At 43.1% G+C, this 21,993-nt stretch overlaps 1 protein-coding gene across 10 annotated transcripts in view; it reads right to left on the bottom strand.

Moving 5' to 3' along the window:
- Positions 1–20,732, bottom strand: part of Acbd5 (acyl-CoA binding domain containing 5) — a 53,290-nt gene extending 32,558 nt beyond the window's left edge. For 3 of the 10 annotated variants that reach the window (XM_036187649.1, XM_036187650.1, XM_036187652.1), the window contains exons 1-2: positions 5,390–5,458; positions 3,883–4,057 (exon numbers count right to left, since the gene is read on the bottom strand). In XM_036187649.1, the coding sequence (XP_036043542.1) occupies positions 3,883–4,057; positions 5,390–5,452 (238 nt within the window). In that variant the 5' untranslated portion in view covers positions 5,453–5,458. Of the gene's footprint in view, positions 1–3,882; positions 4,058–4,242; positions 4,392–5,217; positions 5,347–5,389; positions 5,552–20,554 lie in introns of those variants that run through there. The other 7 variants (XM_036187655.1, XM_036187658.1, XM_036187654.1 and 4 more) reach the window with 6 other exon arrangements.
- Positions 20,733–21,993: the final 1,261 nt, after the last annotated feature.

Raw genomic sequence — 21,993 nt, 5'->3', positions numbered from 1 at the left:
TATTATTATTATTATTAACCAAAGTTCATACTAACTGGCTCTCCCAAAGTCTTTTGGATAGTGAAAACTTGAAATTTGGTCAAGAAGTTGATATTTACTGTTAAAATTTTAATAATCAAAGTAAACATGCAGCGTTTCCACTTAGGCTACACAATTTCCCTACTGTAGACTGGGCTGACCTGGAATTTACTATGTAACCCCACTGGTCATCCCATCCTGGCCTTTACCTGTAATCCTCCTGCCTCTGCTTCCCAAGGGCTGAGATTAGAGATGGGTAATCTCACTTGGTATTCTGTACTCTTTACACACACACACACACACACACACACACACACACACACACACCCCTTACTCAGGTCTTACTGGTTTGTTTTGTTTTTCCCCTTCTTAGTGTGTGTGACTGTTGTGCCTGCTTGCATGTATGTCTGTGTATTCTGTATCTGTCTGGTGCCCATGAAGGCTGGAAGAAGGTGTCAGATACACTGGAGATGGAGTGAGTTACCATGTGGGTGAATTAATTTATCTCCTACCAAGAAGTACAACACAATATGCATGAAAATTTTAAAAGGGATGTTTCTGGATAGTAGGTAGGGATGCAGATGATTATTTCATTTTCCCTTTTTTCTGTTAAAAAACTCAGTGTTCTTTGTTTTGTTATATGTAAGTGTGTGTCTGTATGTAAGTTTAGGACCTGCGGAAGGCCAGAGGCACAGGATCTCCTGAAGCTAGAGTCCCAGGAATTTGTGAGCCTCCTGATGTGGGTGCTGGGAACTGAACTCAGGACCTCTGGAAGAACAATACTCTTCACTGCTGAGCCATCTCTCCATCCTAGTGCTCATTACTTTTAAAAATGGAAACTGTTATTGAAAATAGTAATTATAAAGGTAGTTTAAAGATAATAGATTATATATCAGGTATAACATGAAGTAATCAAAAGCTAGTAGTTTTTGTTTGTTTGTTTGTTTGTAATTAGAAATTACAACATATACAAATTGAAAACTAGTAGTTCAGGTTTGGCCACAAGTGTATAATTAATTCAAAAATCACAGTAATAATTACCTACATATGAACATTTAGGAGTATTTCTTAGACACAGTATTTCCACAAGATTGCTACTCTTTATAGCGCAAAGAATAAAAATAGAAAAACCACAGCTAGAATGAGTTAATAACAAAAATCTAAATTTAAAATTTCAAAAACAGTGAAAAGGGGCAGGGTGGTGAGACAGCTCCGCACATCTAAGGCACTTGTAACCAAGACATGAAAAGAGAAAATTAACTTCTGTAAGTTGTCCTCTGACAACTTGTGGAGACAAGTGTGCACACACACACACAAAATAAGTGTAATAAAAAATTTTAATTAAACAACTTCATCTCATATCTTCAGTAAGCTAACAAAATTTACAAGTTTATTGGCTTAAGTAAATGGTAAATATTATAACAAATATAAGCCAAAACTGAGAACATATACGGAATATACTACATGTAAGACAGCATTACTTCTGTCCAAAGACGTTCCTATGACATAGTAACACATGTGTTTGAACTATTATCTAACAAGTTATATGTCTAATAACTAAGGTTCTATCAGACACATATTTTACATAATTCATTAACCTAGATTTGTTTATAATTTTTATTTGTGCTCCTGTGTATATACATATGCACGCCAGTACTTGTGGAGGCCAGAAGAGGCCATTGTATCCCCCAGAGCTGGAGTTATAGGTGGCATGGGTGCTAGGAAACAAGCTTGAGTCCTCTGAAAAAGCATCAAGTGCTCTTAACCATCTCTCCAGCCCCTCCTTACTGTAGGCTTTAAATAAATATTAGGCAATAAATAGCAAAAGCTACAAGATCTCATTGCAAAATAATTCCAAGTCAACCAAACAATTTAAAATAGGACTGGAGACAGAGCACAATGGTAGAGAACTTGCTCAGGATGATCAAGGCCCAAGGTTCAATCCCCAATATTGCCAATAAATAAATAAAGTATTCTAAGCCAGATATGGTAGAGCATATCTATAATCCCAGAACTTGGGAGGCAGGAACAAGAGGATCTCCCAAATTTGAGGCCAGCCTGAGGTACATATAAGTTTTTGTCTCAAAAACCAAAAAAGGAAAAAATAACAAAAAATATTAAATATTCATTATAGAAAATGTGCTTCAGTCAGTATCAATTATCTTTAGGGACAGCATATTGAATGTGTCTAACAGAGGTGCCTTTATGTCTGTACTATTGATGGCTTCATGCCTGCCAAATACCTACTCTGCCACTGAGCCATGCCTGCTCCCTACCCTTTTTTGTTTGAAATGCTGAGGATTGAACCCAAGGGCTCAGGCAATCTCTATCACTGAGCTACAGCCCACCACATCTGTCACAAGGGCCACTGAACAAGTTTATCTTCATTTTGCAATACTTTGGTTTTTTGTTTTTGTTTTTGTTTTTGTTTTTAACAGTATCTTGCTATGTAGCCCAAACAGGCTGGCCTGCAATCCATTATCTATATTTGTAAGCAATCCATATATATTTCTTAATAATAAGTATAGTGTAAAATAATAAAGTAGGAAGGATCAAAAAAATCAGGTCTATCTTATCAGTTTTCAAAAAATTATAAAATGAATGGCTTGGAAAAGCACACCACCACGTTGGACAGTGGTGGTGCACGCTTTTAATCCCAGAACTCGGCAGGCACAGGCAGGTGGATCTCTTGTGAGTTCAAGGCCAGCCTGTCTACAGAGTGAGTTCTAGAACAGACAGGGTTACACAGAGAAATCCTTTCGAAATACCAAAAATTTAAAAAAAAAAGAAGTGAACATACTCCTTACATAAAACTCTTAAATCATATCAATATCTAATGATCAATATCTAATTTTATGAATTCCTATATTATCATTTCCTTTTTTTGTTTTTTGAAATAGGGTCTCATTATGCAGAGCAGACTGGCCTCAAGAGATCCATCTGGTGTGCTGTGAATGAAGGCATGCACCACCACCTTGGGTTTATTAGTTCCTTCCTTCATTTAGCTTAGTTTCCTGTATTCTCCTCCAATACGATGTTAAAGGTATAAAATAAAACACCACCGCGTCTAGAGCTTGCACACACACTAGGCCAAGGGCTCTCTCCACTCCTGAGCCGTTTCTCCAGCCCTCTTGATCCTCCAGAGATCCTGGGCCACTGTTTTGGAGGGGTGTCGGAACTGCATCAGGGCTTTGTACATGGTAACCTATGCCCTACGAGCTTTCAAAACTGTACTTGAAGAGTTTTTATTGAAATGAACTATGCTGACTATTCATTACTTAGCCAAAAGATGACAAATGAAACGCGAGAAGACATTAAATACTATAGTAACATAACAATACTATGTTTGACTCTAGCACACATAGTAGCAATTTTAAGCATCTAATTTATTATGAAATGTAAATCATAATGCAAACGCATACGAATTTATAAAGTAAGTCTCCCTTCCCAAGCCTCTCTACTTAGAACAGAGAAAAATAAAATTTAGTGATGGAAAAAAACTTCCTTAACACTGTCTAGACAAAATTACAAAACTTTTGCAAATTGTTAACAGAATACATATCCAGACTTTTTTTTTTTTTTTTTAAGCTGAGGATTGAACCCAGGGCCTTGCGCTTGCAGACTTTTTTTTAACATACCCAAATACGCAGTTATTAAGTGAGAAGGCTTGTTTTCAACGATATACATTACTTAAAATCTGGATAATACATTCGCCTTTGGCCTCAAAGATCAGGGGGTAATCAACTCACACACAAGACCATCCTTTCAATCACATTCCCTTTAATGACTGGATGGGAGGGGAACGCTAAATAAGGTAGACCAGAACCAGCTGAGAGGTTTTAACGGGGAGCCCAGTGCACGTACCATTTTTCGGCAAACTCTGGATCACCTTCACCGCCGCCTCAAACCTGGTTTCATACACCGATCTGGTGTCCGCCATCTCCAGCTGCCAGCTCCGGCCCCGGTCCCAAGGTCTGTCCGCGGGAATCAGACAGCAGCAGCAGCAGCAGCACCAGCTTTCCCAAGAGCCTGCATGAAACTGAACACCGAGCGCAGCCGCGGATTATGATAGCCCGAAGTGAGGAGGCCCGGGAGAGCAGCTGGTCGATTCCCCTTTGCCCGGTCCAATCAAGGCCACACCGACCAAGGTGGCCTGTTCCTTCCTCCTTCGTGGGGCGTGACTAAGACTACATCCCAGCCAACAAAAACAGCAAAACAACTCACCGAGAGGAAGAGCATCTCTAGCAGCAGGCCTTGGGGATTGCGCCGCCGGTAACAGCGGACCCTTTCTCCCACCCGGATGATGCTGGCCGACCGGCCACACCCCCCATTCCGGAGAAGTCGTTCAGTCGGGGGGCACCCTCCCAGCAGCCCCGCCCCGGAGTCACCGGAGGACCCACTAGCTGCCGCCGCCGCCGCCGCCGCGGTGCAGCAAACCCCACCCACCCGCTTCGCCGCGGTGACGCTGCGCGGACTGAACGTTCTCGGAGGAGAGGAAAGAGGCGGCCGGGCGCCTCGGCTGGGGTCGTTGTGCCGAGGACCCTGGGCTTGTTTATGTTCCGGCTGGGGAGACCCGGGCTGGTGACGCACTAGGATTCTACACCTGGTCCCAAAGGTGCCCCCTGGATACCGCTAGTGTTTAAAAAAAAAAAAAAAAAGAGCCCGCGGACCTCAAACCTGGCCCCTCTCGGGTAAAACTCGGGAAGGTACGGAGCGAGTCTTGAAAAGTTCGCTTCAACTTAATCTGTGACCCAGGGCAAGTCGCTCGGCCTCTCCTGCGGATTTACACCACGCTAGCGGGTAGTAAGGGGGATTAAGGACAAGGATGGAAGTGCTGCTTAGCCTCGGCCCACCAGACTGCCACAGCTTTCACCGCCTCCGCCAAGGGCGGCGGGGAAGCGAGCAAAGATGAGCGGAGGTCGCCTGCTCCTCTGCGCCTCTACGCCCCACTCTCCACGCCCCGGAGTCAGGCACAGCCCATCTCCTGCCGGGCCAGAGGCTAGGGGTGGAGAATCCCCGCGTCGTCCGCACCGGGAAAGCTCGCAGGGGCGTGGGGTCCTGTGGCCCGGAAATCTCAAGGACGCCCCTATTGGGCGCGTCATTTTGGTCGGTTTAGGATGGGTTGGGAGGGTTACTCGCACAATCTAGTTGCGAACCGTAAGTCAGCTCTTCCCTTGCAGCCGCGGTGTCGGCATTTACCTTGGTATAGCCAAATGACTGGCAAGGCCTGTCCGGTTATGTCTCGACGCCTGCCCCTCACCTAGCCCCGCGGGCTTATGGGAACTGTAGTCCCCCGGCGCTTCCGGACACCTTCCTCTGTGGGCTGGCGTCATTCCCTCCTGTTCCGGTTCTGTTTCTCAATGTAGCCTACCTTCCCTGTGCCTGGCGGAAGTTCCTTTCTTCCGGGTTGCGTTTGGGGAGTCCCCGAAGTCATCCTGAGCTTTGAGCAAAAAGGAATCTCGGTAGTTTTTCTGACAGCAGGTTCACCTCGGTGTTGCGGGCAGTGTCACCTGAAGAGCTCCCTCGGAGCTCATGCGCCCTGTACTCAAAGGTGATCGGGTGTTACCCCGGAAAAAAACTCAAGACCTACTGATTAATCAGAAAGTACAAGGCGCTGGAGAGAGTAAGCGCAGGCATGCGGAGAAAACCGCTCACAAGTGCCACACCACCTACATATGTGTGATATTTGGCAAGCTTATGATGAATTTCAACAGCACTGTAGGGTGTTCATAAATGAGGAAATGTTAGTTGACTTGCCCAAGGTTCTAAAATTTGGTAAGTCGGTAAGCTAAGTATCAGTCAAATCATAAAACCTGCTATAAATTAGACTTTTCCTAATCGTAGGAAAGGAAGACACAGCTTTTCTAACTTTCTCAAGATGAGAAGGCTTTGTGTGTTTAATTCGTTTTACCTCACCTCTTTTCTTGAACTGAGGTGTTTCTACTCAGTTATGAATATTCATAAAAAGGGTTTGGGTGTTTATTTTTAATACTTCGTCTTGACAACTGTTAATTAGGCTTATGTAATAAGCTACCCTGCTGGTTGTGTTGCTCTTTAGATAATAATGACTTTATGTCTGCCAATGATTGCACTGAATTTTATTGTATGGTTGTATGAATTTCCAGTTATAGAATAGTATAAGGATAAAGAAAATTGAGGTTATTTGGGTAAAAGATTTTTGAAGTAGGTTTTTTTGTTTTGTTGTTGTTGTTGTTGTTGTTGTTGTTTTGCCAAGAAGTAGAAGCAAGCTAAGGGTCAACCAATAAATGTATTTCTTTTTAATGTGGTATATATACATGGAAAACTGGTGAGCCTTAAGAAAAATGAAGTCCTCCCATTCTTTGTTTTTGTTACATTTAGTTGTGTGTATGCAGGGTGAGTCATGCATAGCACAAAAGTGCAGGTCAGGACAACGTGCAGAATCAGTTCTGTCTTTCCACCATGGGAGTTCTGGGGATTGAATTCAGGTGGTCAGGCTTGGCAGCAATTATCCTGACCCACTAAGCACTTTGGTGGACACAAATCCTGTTATTCCTGACAGTATGAATGGAACTGGTGATTATGCTAAATGAAATAAATCAAGCACATGAAAACCAGAATTGCATGATCTCATGTGTGAAGTCCAAAAAAAAAAACACATTGATCTTAGAAGTTGAAAGTAGTTTTGGGGCATACCACCCTAAAGGCACCAGATCTGTCCAATCTCAGAAGCTAAACAAGGTTGGGGCTGTACTGGCTAATTTTATGTCAACTTGATTGGCACAAGGTAGAGTCATCTGAGAGAAGTGGGATCCCAATTGAGAAAATGCCTCTATGAGATCCGGCTGCAGGCAAGCCTGTAGAGCATTTTCTTAATAAGTGATTGATGGGGAGGGCCCCGCCCACGCCCACGCCCACGCCCAGTGTGGGTGGTGCTGTCCTTGGGCTGGATTCTATAAGAAAGCAGGCTGAGCAAGCTATGATGAGCAAGCCAGTAAGCAACCCCTCCATGGCCTTGGCAAGGCCTGACGTCCTTCCAATATGAACAGTGCTATGGAAGTATAAGCCAAATGAACCCTTTTCTCCCCAGGCTGTTCAGTCATGGTGTTTCATTATAACAGTTGTAACCTAAACTAACACAGCCGCCTATTACTTACTTGAGAGAAGTTGAAAATAGAATAATTACCAGAGGTGGGATAAGAAGTAGAAAAGCCTGAAGTTTGACTCGTGGCACTAAATTATAAGTAGATGAGAGTGAGAAGCTCTCGTGTGATATTACACAGTGGAATAACTATAGGTCACCATGTATGGTATATTCAAAAATCTAGAAGAAAGAGTGAAGTTTTTACAACAAAGAAATAATTCAAGGATATAGAAAGATAGCTCAGTGGTTAAGAGCACTGGCTGTTATTCCTGAAGACCCTGGTTCTTCCCAGCACTCATGGTAGTTTATAATGTCTGTAACTCCAGTTCCACAGGACCTAACACCCTTTTACTGCTTCCTTAGGTACCAGACCCTGTCTCAAAAAGGAGAAAAAAAAGGGGGGGAGGAAAGAAGGTGGAAAAGAAAAGAAGGGTCTACAGCAGTAGTTCTCAACTTATGAGCCAAAACTTCCTTGGGGGTTGCATATCACATATCCTACATATCAGATATTTACATTATGATTCATAACAGTAGCAAAATTACAGTTATGAAATAGCAACAGAAATAATTTTATGGTTGGGGGTCACCACATGAGAAACTGTATTAAAGGGTCGAAGCATTAGGAAGGTTGAAAACCACTGGTCTAGACAAATGTCTGTTGTAGAATATTATTTTAAGATGTGTTACGTTTGTTATGCTGTGGAACATTTGTTTAATGATGCAAAGATGTGCTGCATTCTTTTATGTTGCATTTGTTTAACTCTGTGAAGCTGTGTTACTGTGCCTGTCTAAAACACCTGATGTTCTAATAGTTGAATGGTCAACAGCAAGGCAGGAGAAAGGATAGGCAAGGCTGGCAGGCAGAGAGAATAAATAGAAGAAGAAATTTGGGAGGATGGAGAAGAACGATCAAGAGAACAAGGAGAGGAGGATGCTAGGGACCAAACACAGCCACACAGCCATTCATGGAGTAAGAGTGAAAGTAAGATTACAGAAGTAAGAGAAAGAAAAGCCCAGAGGCAAAAGGTAGAAGTGATAATTAAGAAAAGCTGGCAAGAAACAAGGCAAGCTAAGGCCGGACATTTATAAGTAATAATAAGACTCTGTGTGTGATTTGTTTGGGAGCTAGGTGGCGGGCCCCCAAAAAGAGCAAAAACAACCAACAACAAATGTCTCAGTAGCTAAGAGCACTTGTCGCTCTTACAGAGGACACAGATTTGGTTCCTAGCACCCACATGGTGGTTAACAACCTCCAATAACTCCAGTTCTTGGGAATTCAACATCCTCTTCTGAATTCCTCATACCAGACACTCATGTGGTGCATATACATTGAAGATAAAACACACTCATAAAATAGGATAAAGAAATCTGCTCTTTTCAAAAGGGTTTTGTTTGTTTTGGGGGGGGCTAGAGAGCTCACTCAGCAGTCAAGAACATGTATTGCTCTTCTGTAGGATCAAAGTTTGATTCCTGGAGCCCATATTGTGTGGCCCATTGCCACCTGTAACTCCAGATCCAACAGGTAAGGCTTCCTTGTCCTCCACAGGCACCTGCACACCCATGCACATAGTCTCACACACACACACACACACACACACACACACACACACATACTGAAAATCACTTTTAAAAAGGAAAAAGTAATGTCTATATTTATATTGATTTAAAATGTTAAGTCCTGCTGTAATATATTCATGGATGTGATAGATTGAATCAGTTCCCCAAATGCCTTCTAATCATGTGAATCTATAATTATAACTGAAAATGTGATCCCATGAGATACTGTTTAATGTCTTTAAGTATTTTCAGTATATGACCTAATGTGAAATATTTTTGATCATGTATTGCTATAGATGTTTTATTTTAAAATATATCTGCTTTTGCATGTGATCATAAGAAATATAAAATGATATACCCATACATCTTAAGAAGCATAAATGAATAGAGATTAAGTTTTAAAGGATTATTTTAGGTGTCCCTTCATTTACAAATACTTCCTAAACTCCTGCTGTGTTTGATGTGGGTGGGAGTGCATCTCAGTGGCAGACTTCTTCCCACACAAGTCTGACCCCCTCCCTGGAATTGGCTTCTGTTCTGCCAGAAATAAACAAAATTAATCTATCTCAAGGAACTCATAGTTTAGTGTGACAAACAAGACATATAAGATAATTAAAACAATGTAGTAGTCTTAAAAATAGATATATAAAAAAATATTGAAGTATTTAAAAACAGCTGTATTATGTTCACCAAAAACCTGAGTGTAAAAGTATTCAGAAAGCCCAATGTGATGGTGCGTGTCAGCAACACCAGTACATGGGAAAGAAGCTGAGTCAGGAGGATTGCTGCAAGTTCTAGACCAGCTTGTTCTACATAGCTCCAGGCCAGCCTGAGCTACCATATAAGACACTGTCTCAGAAAAACAAAAGCAAAAATGTTCAAAATAACACTATTTGACAATATCTTACGATGTTTAATGTTGACTGACAATTTGACAGTATCTGAAATCTTCTAAGAGAAAGCCTCTGGCCCTGTCTGTGAGCAGTCATCCAGATCAGGCTAGTTGAGGTAAGAAGCAAAGGAAAAGAGCAGTGGAGAGTGTATGTTCTACTCTTCCAGAGAACCTGAGTTAATTCCCAGCACCTATGTCAGGTGGCACACGACTGCTTGTAACTCCAACACCCGGAGATCTAACAAGTCTAGTCTCTGTGGGCACCCACACTCATGCACATACCCACACACAGACACTTATACATAATTAAAAGTGAAATAAGTTAATTTTTTAAAAAGAAAGAAAGCTGAGTGCCCACATTTATCACTCTGTTTCTTGACTGGATGCAATGTGACCAGCCATTTCCTGTTTGTTTTCTTTTAATTATTTCTTTTATTTTTGAGATTTTAATATAATTACATAATTTCTCCCTTCCCTTTCCACCCTCTACACACTCTCATATACCCCTCCTTGCTTTCTTTCAAATTCATGCCCTCTTTGCCTGCCTTCTTTCAATGCTGTCATACATCCCATCCATTCCCCGCCAGGATGGACTGTGTCTCCTAGAACCCTAAGCCAAAGTAAATCCTTCCTTCCCTCAACTGCTTTTGTCTGATATTTCGTTACAGCACCAACACAAGTAACTAACAGCCCAGACACGGAAACAACTCTGTTACCACCAGCTATGGAATAAATAGATATTAGCTACTCGAGAGCAATGAGACCAAATGAACTGAAGCTATTAAATATCTCATAATCTCAGTCATAAAGTCAGGGGGGAAAGCCTGAATTCCAAAGGGAAAATATTATATGATTCCAATGTAGAAAGTGTTTCAATAATTATATTAGAATTGATGCAGGAAGCCAGGCATGGTGACACATCATATTGAGAAGTGGTGGCAATCGGGTCCTGGGCTTTATGAACTACTGAAGTCTACTTTTTGAAAGTATTATGTTTCAGTTAAATTTATATGGAGGGCTAATGAGATGGCTCATTAGGTTAACCACTTGCCATGCAGGTGTGAGGGTCTGAGTTGGAAGCATCAGAATTCAGGTAAAGCTGGCTGTGGTCGTACACATCTGATGGGAAGTGGCATCAGGAGACTATCTGGACGCTCCCAGACTAGATGACCTTGCATATGCAGCAGAAAAACAGCAAAGAGACCCTGTCTCAAGTTAGAGAAGAAAGCCAATACCTAAGGTTGTGATCTGACCTCCACATTTGTTCTGTGGGTGAGTATGCCCACATTCACACAAATGTGCAAACTCACACATAATTTTTACAGTAAGTTTATGTTGAATGCTTTTTGGTAAAGGTGTTATGGAAGCAAGAAAACTTGATTAAAGATATATATTAAAACGGTACACAGTTGAAGCCACATTTGAGCGGGCTTTTCAAGAATGAGAATGTATTTACATGCATAAATTATGGGAAGAAGAACCATTCTAAGAAGACGGGGGAACTACAAAAGCTCCTAAACCTGAGAAACAGAAAGTGTGCTTGTGTGATAGGTGGTATGGAACTCATGGTGACTATTGCTGCTTGACAAAGCTCCAGCATCTCAACATTGCAGACCACACTTCCCCAGCACCTTTTAACTTTTATTTTTAATGATTCTCACTATTAGTGCCAATCCTGTTAATATTCTGATCTGCCCCTTGAAATCCCATCCCTTGGCACCACCCTGTGTCCTGACTTAAAATCCTCACTCTAAGGAAAAACCCCTCCCCTTCTCTCTCTTCTGCTTTTCCTCCCATGAGCTGTGCACCCTTGACCTCTCTCTCCCTCTCTTTTCTCTCTTTCCTAGCTCTCTCTTCATCTCTCTATTATAATAAACTCTCCACATGGATGCAGCATCTGGGTTGTGAATTACTGGCCACCACGGCCACTGCCCATAGGCATGCATCTGCCCAGCCAACCACTGCATCTGCCCAGCATGTTTCCCTGCACTCACAGGATATCCTCAGGGGTCCCCCCACCCAAAAATAATTCATAACATTGGCGCCCAACATTACCAGGCAATCCCACTGCTTTCTCCTGCCCAATGGCAGTCTGAGGAGCTCTGGGATTCTGTGCCACCCGCCATTTTCATGCTGGATCACTGCCAGGGACTCTTCACCCTACCAGATCGGTAAGATGCTTCCCTTCCCTTCTGGCCATTTTCCCACAATGAGGATTCATCTCGTTTAGCTTGCTGGTGCCATGTGTCTCTCAGGCCCTAAGCCCCTCAGCTCCCATCCCTTGTGACAGCATATGGAGAAGGCCTGTGCCCTCTCAATTCCACGGCTCATAGCATTTGTGACAATGGTCCATTGGCTATCTTGTGCCGTTATTGTTGGCCCTCACTGACCCTCTGGGACACCAGAGGTCAGTCTGCTGGGCCTTATACCTCATTGTGGAAACACACACCTATGCCCCCGAACCCCCACCACTGAGCCTGACCCTTGGCTTGGGTTCATTCCCCTGCAGCTGCTGGCACCATGGTGCAGCCCAGGGTGGGCCCTCTCTCCTGCCAGACTGCTCTGCTACTTCTCCATCTTTCTTTCACAAACTCTATTTCCTATGTTCAAATGGAAATGTATGATTGATATGTCCATCTATATTTCTGTCTGACTTTTAAATACTTCAATTTATCTGTTCCTTACCTGCTAAGTTTATTTTGGGGGGAAAAAAACCACACATATTTGATAGGGGCGATCATGTGATCAGGCAGCACCATCTTAAATAAGGACAATCATGTGATCAAGGCGTCATCTTAAATAAGGGCAACCATATGGTCTAGCCGCCATCTTGGCTAAGGTCAAAACATGTAGGTAGGTCATATGAACTCACCACCATCTTTACCAGGGGCAACATGGGCAGGACCTGGAGATATATGTGCTCCCCTCTGGGGCATCAGCAGAACCACATGCAGGTGGTATCATTATATTAAGATTTTAAAATTTCATATCTTAACATTAATACAGTTCTGATACACTTTGGGCCACAAGCTCAGGATTTTAAATTTTCCTTGTCTACTCATTATCTGCTTTTCCATGATTTGGATTTCAGTACTGATTGATAATACTAATCTATCTATAATTTTTATTTTTTCCTCACTTGTCTATTCCTAAGGATGATAGTTTTTCTCTCTCCTTGTCTTGGGACTCCTGCTCTTCTGAATTACTAAGACCATAGGCCAAAAGACTCCAAATAAATTCATGAACTCCCGTCTCTAGTCTATATTTCAGCAGGCTGGCAGGAACATCGGAGCAGCAGTGTCGACCACAATCTGTAGTGCTTTCCCTGCTTATGGATGTCAGCAGAGACTCTTGTCTATGTGATGTGGACCAGCCCAGCCAAACAGCCCCTATAGCCAGGTCAGATGACCACATGCCTGGGTTCCCTCCTTACCTTTAACTAGCCAGAGTCCTCCTAACCACCTGCACCCTCTTTCAGTTTGAATGAGCTATACAGAATACATCGTCCTGTGCTTCCTATTCCCAGGACAGGCTATAGGGCTAGGTTAGGGATGGAGACCCTAATTTGGCATGCCATTTCCCCTTAAGCTCCTGGAACACCACTGCTGCAACCTGCCTCCTCAGCTCCCTCAATGAACATTCCTGAGATCTTCTGCCGTGCATGACTCTCGGCTCCCCCTCCCCACTGTGCCCCTTGTCAGCTTGAAGTAGCCTCGAGAATTCAGTGCTCTTGTTGCCCTACTTTCTCCCATAACTCACCTTTTTTTATAATAGTCAAAATGGAGGGATGTTAATATTCTGATCTGCCCCTTGAAATCCCACCCCTTGGTGCCACCCTGTGTCTTGATGTAAAAGCCTCATTCTAGGGGGAAACTTCCCCCTTTCTCCTCTGTCTCTTCTGCTTTTCCTCCCAGGAAGTGCTCTCTCTCTCTCTCTCTCTCTCTCTCTCTCTCTCTCTCTCCTATCTTTCTTTTCATCTATTATAATAAACTCTCCATGTGGATGCAGCAGCTGGGTTGTGAATTACTGGCTGCTGCCGCTGCCACGCCCATATGGTGTGCATCTGCCCAGCATGTTTCCCTGCACACACGGGATACCCTCCAGGACCCTCCCCCCCACCCCCCACCCAAGCCAAAGCAATAATTCATAACATTTCCCTTGGGGAAATTTTGTATAGGCTTTGGTAAAGGATGAAAATGTGTACAATGGTAGCCTCTCTAAACAAAATAATTCTTTGGGGGGGGGTGGGGGGGAATCCCTGCCATCATGGAACTAGGAAGACCATTATGCCTTCCTAGTTATACTGAAAATAGGAAAGTTAGAGGTTTACTAGACACATCTGATCCCAAGGATGAAATCCTACAATTCAGATCCTGGACCTGAGGCCATTAGGGGCAAGCGTTCAGTTGATCAATACAGAGAAATCGGAATGGTATAGTATAACGGGAAAAGAGTAAGACATCAGGACCTTCCCTTTGGAGAGCGCTGTGAAGGGAACAGGCCCATATACTAAGGCTGAGAAAGTATAATATAATGTCTGCTCCCCAGAAGTCCTTTTTCCAAGGTTGGGCGTTTGGATAAGAGTCTCCATTCCCTTGGGAGCTTGAGGAAAGTTCTTGCCTGACAAAGCAGTCATTCTTCTCATCTCCAGCAAAAGGAACTTGTGGCCCTTCCATTAACATGGCTGATACCTCTTGTCAAGGTTAAGGCTTGCTGTTGAATAATCCTCCTTTACATTGTAAAGATTTGTCACTCAAATTGCTTTAATAAAATGCAATTATAGGCGGGACAACCAAACTAGGAGAATGATGGGAAGGAGAAGGGCAGAGTCGGAGGAGCTGCCAAGGAAGTAGGATGTGTAGAAAGTGAGGTGACAAGCCTTGAGCCATGTGGCAAAGCATAGATAAGAAATATGGGTTAATTTAAACGTAAGAGTTAGCTAGTAACAAGCCTGAGCTATTGGACAAGTAATTTATAAGTAACATTAAGTCTCCAAATCAGTTATTTAGGACAGAAAAGCTCTGCCCACAGAGGCTAGCCTCCTCAATCCCTAATTTCAAGCCACAACCTAGCTCACATGCCCCTTTCCTCCCATTTACTCCTATGTACAATAAAAGGTGTAGTCTTTTTCAATTAAACTCTCTGGCAGCCAACGTAATTCACCCCCAGATCATATCTGACCTCTCCTAACCCCCCCCCCACTCCACAGCTCCACACATCGACTTTGGGATCTTAACCACCCCTGCTCCTCTCCCCCCACTGAAGCGGGCCTCTGGCAGTTAGGACAATAGATGTGGGAGGTGAGACAAAAAGCGGAGGCAGATTGAAAAATCACATACATCACACCTTAAAATGCTAGTTTCAGGGCATGGCGAGACAGCTCAGTGGTTAACATCACTTGCTGTTCTCGCAGAAGGATCTAGGATCTGTTCCCGGCATTCACACTGAGCAACACACAACCACCTGTACCTCCAGTTTCAGGGAATTCCACATCCTCTTTTGCTACCATAGACACTGAGTGCACATGGCACATGAACACACACACACACACACACACACACACACACACACACACATGTAAATGAATATTGTAAGCAGGTGTGATAGGATACCTACTACAGTGCTACAGCTCAAAAGCAGGAGTTTGAGTTTACCCAGGGCAACACTATCACATCTCAAAACAAAACAGCCATTTCCCAAAATTCAACAATGAAAAATTCAGTTTCCAAACTGGAAAAGACTTCGATAAGTATTTCTACAAAGGGCCAATAATCTTTAAAAGTGCTCAATAGCATTAATTATTAGGGAAATGCAAGTCAACACAACATCCACTGAATCTTGTCCACTATCACATCTGCTTTCCCAGTACTCGTATCACCACATCTGGCCACCAGAGACTTTTAGGCACATCTTTGGTTTTGATTGTTTTTTTTTTCTTTTAAATGACACTAATTATGAATATTACCTGTTTCTATGCTTCAAAATGATTTGTTCTAGAACTTTCTTTTTGTGTTGTGTATATGAAACAATAGTCACAGCAAAACCCTGATTTTCTTTACATTTTACTCTTATTCCTATTTCACCATTATTATTATTATTATTATTATTATTATTATTATTATTAGTTATTATTGTCATTATTATTGTTGCTGTGCAACCCAGGCTGGTCTTGAACTTAAGATCCTCCTGCCTCAGATTCCTGAGTGCTGGGTTTGATTTGTTGTCTATAAAGTTCAGCTGAAGAAATACTACATGGATTGTCATTTGTTCTTAAAATATTTTTTTTTAAATTCTGGGTACTGACCCCAGGACCTTGTATATGTATACAAAGCATATACTCTTCCATCTCTATACATCCAGCCAGTCACCTTAGAACACCTTACTGTGATTTGTTCAATTTTATCAGAGTTCTCTTAAGAAAAGAGAAATTGCACTTAAGAAAAGGGAAACTTCACACAGTAAAGGGTTTATAAAGACAAAACAAAACATTGAAAAGGCTGGCGGGAGACAGTTAGGGACTTGTTTGGGACTAGTTCCCAGTTCAATGAATGAGGTACTTGTTAGTGCTATCCAGGTCAACTGCCACAGAAACTGCTTTGATTGTTAAAGTTTTCAATAGTATCTTACTAAGTTGAGAAAGAGAGGTGAAGGAGGGTGTGTTGATTGAGCAGATTCCAAAATTCACAAGACTAATTCATCCAAACCGGGCTGCAAATATTTCAGTGCCTGGAAAAGAAGTGAAACTGCAGGACATTTCCCTCACAGACTACGTAATCCTGCGTAGACACGTGTACATTGCATTTCAGCCCCTTGATAATTTTTCATTGCTTTTTTTTTTTTTTTTTTTTTCGAGACAGGGTTTCTCTGTGTAGTTTTGGTGCCTATCCTGGATCTCACTCTGTAGACCAGGCTGTCCTCGAACTCACAGAGATCCGCCTGCCTCTGCCTCCCAAGTGCTGGGATTAAAGGCGTGCGCCACCGCCGCCCGGCTCGTTGCTTCTTGATTATAGCTTTCTCCACACGAAACTACCTTTGCTGTGGCTTGGCATAAGATCTCCTGAGATCTCCAGAGAGATCTTATGCTGTACGAATTGGAGATTGATCTATGATGGCCATACTTTTGGTTTTAAATGGATCAGTTTGTTATGTATATAGCAAGTCAAAGTAAAAGAATAAAGAGCGAGAGGGAAGAGACTGAAACGCCAGTTTTATACGTAAAACAAGCCCTGAAAATTGACTGAGGAAACCCTACTGGAGTTCCCAAGAGAGAGAGGAGACCTGGGCAGTGTCCCCTCAGGTGAGCCTTTGGAATGAAAGAATCAATAGCAGACAGATGACATCATCGAGGCAGGGGTTTACAAACACCCAGCCAGAACTGACTGGGGAAGATGAGGTAGTCAGTTGAGTTCTCAGCTGAGCTTTCTCTCCATGGATGAGCTTCCCATGGGCGAACCCCCTTCCCTTTTGGACGGTAGGCACATCTCTGTCATGGGATGAACAACAATCTGTTTAAAATAGTGTACCTGCTGACTGTCCTCAAGCACACAGTATTCTTACTCTCGGACTGTTTTGTTACTCTCCCCTCCCCGCCACAGCTCCTCTCCAGACGAAGGGGTCTCAGAGGACACCTGACATAAACATTCGGGGAGCTGAAGTGGGTGGGAGGGGGCAACCCTGCTTCTAGAGCCAGTACCTCAGTAGACTGGAAAGCATGTGATGATTCACCAACATAATGCACATTACAAATCTCTACTAAGTCAAATTGATCAGATCTGCCTGGAGTCTGGCCTGTGGGTCTTTTATGTTACAAATATTGCAACTACATAAGATGATTTCTGCCAGCAACTGCAGTAAAAGCTGAAGGGAGGTTTATACCTCATTCTGGCTTCTGAAATCCTCTCGTGGGCTTTGCTAAACTGGAAGGAATGTTCTATTCAGCTTTCTTTACTTTCTTGGAGTTTCCTGGATAGTAATGTTATTTTTTTTTTCCTCAATGCTGGGGACAAAGTCCAGGACCTTGTACCTCCTAGACATACATTCTGTCACTGAGCTGAATCTCCAGCCTGGTAATACTAATTTGACAAGAAGCAAGGGGAGGCTGGATGTGGTGCCTCCCACCTTTAATCCCAGCATTTGGGAGACAGAGGCAGGCAAATCTCCATAAATTCAAGGCTAGCCTCGTCTATATAGTGAGTTCCAGGCAAGCCTGGGCTACATAGTGAGACCCTTTCTCGAGAAGAAGAAGAGGAGGAGAAGGGAAGGGAAGGGAAAACAAGGGAAAAGAAGGGTATGGGGAGATACACACACACACACACACACACACACAGAGAGAGAGAGAGAGAGAGAGAGAGAGAGAGAGCTGTGGAATGAACTTTCTGTACTCTGTGAATATCTGTTGCTCCCATTGGTTAATAAAGAAGCTGCTAAGGCCTATGGCATGGCAGAATAGAGCCAGGTGAGGAATCCAAGCAGAAAGAATAGGAGAGGAAAGAAGGAGTCAGAGATGCTGAGCACTGCTGGGGAGCAAGATGTAATGGGACACAGGTAATGCCACAAAGCCACATGGCAAAACAGAGATTAATAGAAATGGGTTGAATTAAGTTGTAAGAGCTAGTTAATGATAAGCCAGAGCCATAGGCCAAAAAGTTTGTAATTAATATAAGCCTCTGTGTGTTTACTTGGGACTGAGTAGCTGTAGGACACAGGAAAACTTCTGGTTTGAGTGAATGAGAGAGAGAGAGAGAGAGAGAGAGAGAGAGAGAGAGTTCAGTAGTAGAATACTTGAATGGTATGTGCTGTCAATCCCACCAAATGAGAGTAAAGACCATTATACAAATTCTTTTGGTTGAATTAAGCAATCTTTATTTTCTGTCAGACAGGGCTATCTCCCTAAAGTGGGGTTTGAAAAAAATAGCATAGAACACAGGAGAAGGTGGGGTTTATATTTGCCCCAAAATTGCAAGGCTAAGGGGTTTTCAAGTGTCTTGGGTTATGTAGAAACTTGGCAGACCATTTCAAAATTATTTGGCAGAACATCTTATCTTATCAGGGTGGAGGTTAGGGTGCAGGGTGTGGAACATGTCAAATTCCAGAAAATAGGTCAATACATGGTCAAACCCAAGTTTTATAGAAAACAGGAATGAACTTATTTTGCCTTATAACAAGATGGCTTTTTTATCTTAAGATGGAGCAGGCTGGTCCATCAGCACCAGGCCCTGGGCTCCATTCTTGGCACCAGAGGAAGAAAACAGAGAAGCAGTAACAGCATCAGTGGCAGCAGCAGCAACAGTGGCAGCAAAGAGAATGTAATTGATGGTTTCAGAGTATCAGAATGTTAAATGAATTCTCTTTCACGAACTGAATTGTGTCCTTTCTTCTTATGGTTTTGATATGAAGTGTCCTCCAAAAAAGCTTATGTATGTGTTGGAGACTTTCCCCCAGCTGTTGATGCTATGGAAAGATGATTAGGTAGATCATCAGGGCACTGATTTCATCAGCAGTTTAACCCACGAATGAGTTTGTAGGAGAGTGTGCTATTTAGGAGGGAGGGCCTGGTTGGAGAGAATAGGTCACTATGATTCTTTCTCTATCTCTCTGTCTCTGTCTCTCTCTGTCTCTCTGTTTCTCTGTCTGTCTCTCTCTGTCTCTCTGTCTCTCTCTGTTGCTCTGTCTCTCTCTCTGTATGTCTCTCTCTATGTGTGTGGTGCGTGTGTGTCTGTCTGTCTATCTGTCTGTCTCTCTCTCTGTCTCTGTCTCTCTCTGTCTCTCTGTTTCTCTGTCTCTCTCTCTGTCTCTCTGTCTCTCTCTATGTGTGTGGTGCGTGCGTATCTGTCTGTCTGTCTGTCTGTCTCTCTCTCTCTCTCTCTCTCTCTCTCTCTCTCTCTATGTCTCTCTCTATGTGTGTGGTGTGTGTGTGTGTGTATGTGTGTGTGTCTGTCTGTCTGTCTGTCTCTCTCTGTCTCTGTCTCTGTCTGTCTCTCTCTATCTCTGTCTCTCTGTCTCTCTCTGTCTCTGTCTCTCTCTGTGTCTCTCTGTGTCTCTCTGTCTCTCTCTGTTTCTCTGTCTCTCTCTCTATGTGTGTGGTGCGTGTGTGTCTATCTGTCTGACACACTCTCTCTCTGTTTCTCTGTCTGTCTCTCTGTGTCTCTCTCTGTCTCTCTCTCTCTCTCTCTGTTTCTCTGTCTCTCTCTCTGTATGTCTCTCTATGTGTGTGGTGCGTATGTATCTGTCTGTCTATCTGTCTGTCTGTCTGTCTCTCTCTCCTCATAAATGAGTAGATTTATTTCAGCACACACTCCCCATGCTGTTCTGCCCCAACACAAGCTCACATTAGTGGGACTAAACAAATGGCAGACTAAAACCTTGAAATCTAAGAGCCTACAAGCCAAAGTAAACCTTCGCTCCCTAAGTTACTTTTCTCAAGTGTCTTGCCAGGGTGATGAAAACGTTGGCTAGTACTCCTCCCAAATTCCTGTGTGGACTCCCATCCTCCTGTACTCTGCATTTGACTATATTCAGAGTTAAGTCTTAAAATAAGTAATTAAGGGGAAAATGAAATAATTAGAATACGGCTCTAGTTAAATACAACTGGGATTTTGTGTCCTTATAAAAAGAGGAAAAGACACAAGGGTCAATGTGTACAGAGAAAATGTCATGTGAGGACCCGTAGATTATCATGCAAGGAGAGAGTCCCCGGGAGAAACTTCGATCAGGACTGTGTCATCCAGAACTATGAGAAACCCCTTTCTGTTGTCTGAGCTACCTCTCAGTGACACAGATTTGCATCACTTTCTATGCACATGGAAGAGAAATATGATGGCTTGTTTTCTCAGTTTGTCGGGATTTGGAATCACCAAGGAAACAGAGCCGTGTGTGTGTGTGTGTGTGTGTGTGTGTGTGTGTGTGTGTGTGTGTGTGTGTTTCCAGAGAGAATTAGCTTTCAGAGAAAGGGGAGATTGACCTACCTTTCCAATGGGTGGCTCAGGCATAAAGAAGTCTGAAGAGAAAGCCATGTCACCTGCTCCTAAGCAAATGCACACATCACTGCCGCTGCCACCAGACTCCAGATTCTCTGGCCTTCCAACGTGATCTGAATGCTTGTGATTCTCAGAGGAGCTTCCATGCCTGGCTGTTGCTAAGGCATCCAGCTTTGTAGACTGAGCAGTTACTGCGTTCTCTGCCTCTCTTTTGTGCAGACAGCTGTTGCTAGACTACTCCACTTCTATTCTTTTCCAACCAAATAACTTTCTTAGTCACTGTACTTTTGCTGTGAAAAGACACCATGGCCACAGCAACTCCTATAAAAGGAAGCATTTAATTGGGAGTGTGCTTAGAGTTTCAGAGGGTGAGTCCATTCTTGTCATGGCAAGAAGCATGGCAGCAGGAGTGGTGCTATGGTAGTAGCTGAGAGCTACATACTAATCCTTAGGTAGAGAGAGAGAAAGAGACACTGGGCCTGGCGTGGGCTTTTGAAACCTGATAGCCCACGCCAGTGACATACTTCCTCCAACAAGGCCTTTCCTCCATTTTAATCTTTTCAAACAGTTCTACTCTGCAGTAACCAAGCATTCAAATATACGAGCCTCTGGGGCTATTCTTATTCAAACTACCACCATACCCTCTATATATTTTCCTTTGAGTCTATTTCAGTACATAACCCTACCTACCACGAGAAATTATGTCATGGGGGGATGATTGCAATGGAAATGGTGGGAGTATTTTGAGGGTGGAGGACAGATGGGGGAAGAGTCTTGGGGGACTGTGGTGGTATTGTGTTCCCCAAAATATTGTGCACCCTAATAAACTTATCTGGGGTCAGAGAACAGAAAAGCCATAGTATTAAACATAGAGGTTAGGCGGTGGCACTCACACCTTTAATCCTAGCATTCCAGAGGCAGAAATCCCTCTGGATCTCTGTGAGTTCAAGGCCACATTGGAAACAGCCAGGCATAGTGACACACACCTTTAATCCCAGGGAATGATGGTAGAAAGGAAAGATATATAAGGCATGAAGACCACAAACTAGAAGCATTTGGCTGGTTAAGCTTTTAGGCTTTCGAGCACAGTTCAGCTGAGACCCATTCTGGATGAGGACTCAGAGACTTCCAGTCTGAGGAAACAGGATCAGCTGAGGAACTGGCAAAATGAGGTAGCTGTGGCTTGTTCTGCCTCTCTGATCTTCCAGCATTCACCCCAATAACTGGCCTCAGGTTTGATTTCATTAATAAGACCTTCTAAGATTCCTGCTACAGAGGACTGCTAATTTCTTTCTAGTATATTCTTTCCAGTATATATGACATTCTGTATTCTGGTTTGCTGACCACCTACTTAATGTCCTGGGATGCAGCATTGTGAATTATCTGTACAGAATCCTGAAGTTAAAACAAACAAACAAACCAGAATT

Source organism: Onychomys torridus, chromosome 5 (assembly GCF_903995425.1).
Source record: "Onychomys torridus chromosome 5, mOncTor1.1, whole genome shotgun sequence".
Taxonomy (NCBI): domain Eukaryota; kingdom Metazoa; phylum Chordata; class Mammalia; order Rodentia; family Cricetidae; genus Onychomys; species Onychomys torridus.
This window is presented reverse-complemented; position numbering and strand designations above follow the sequence as displayed.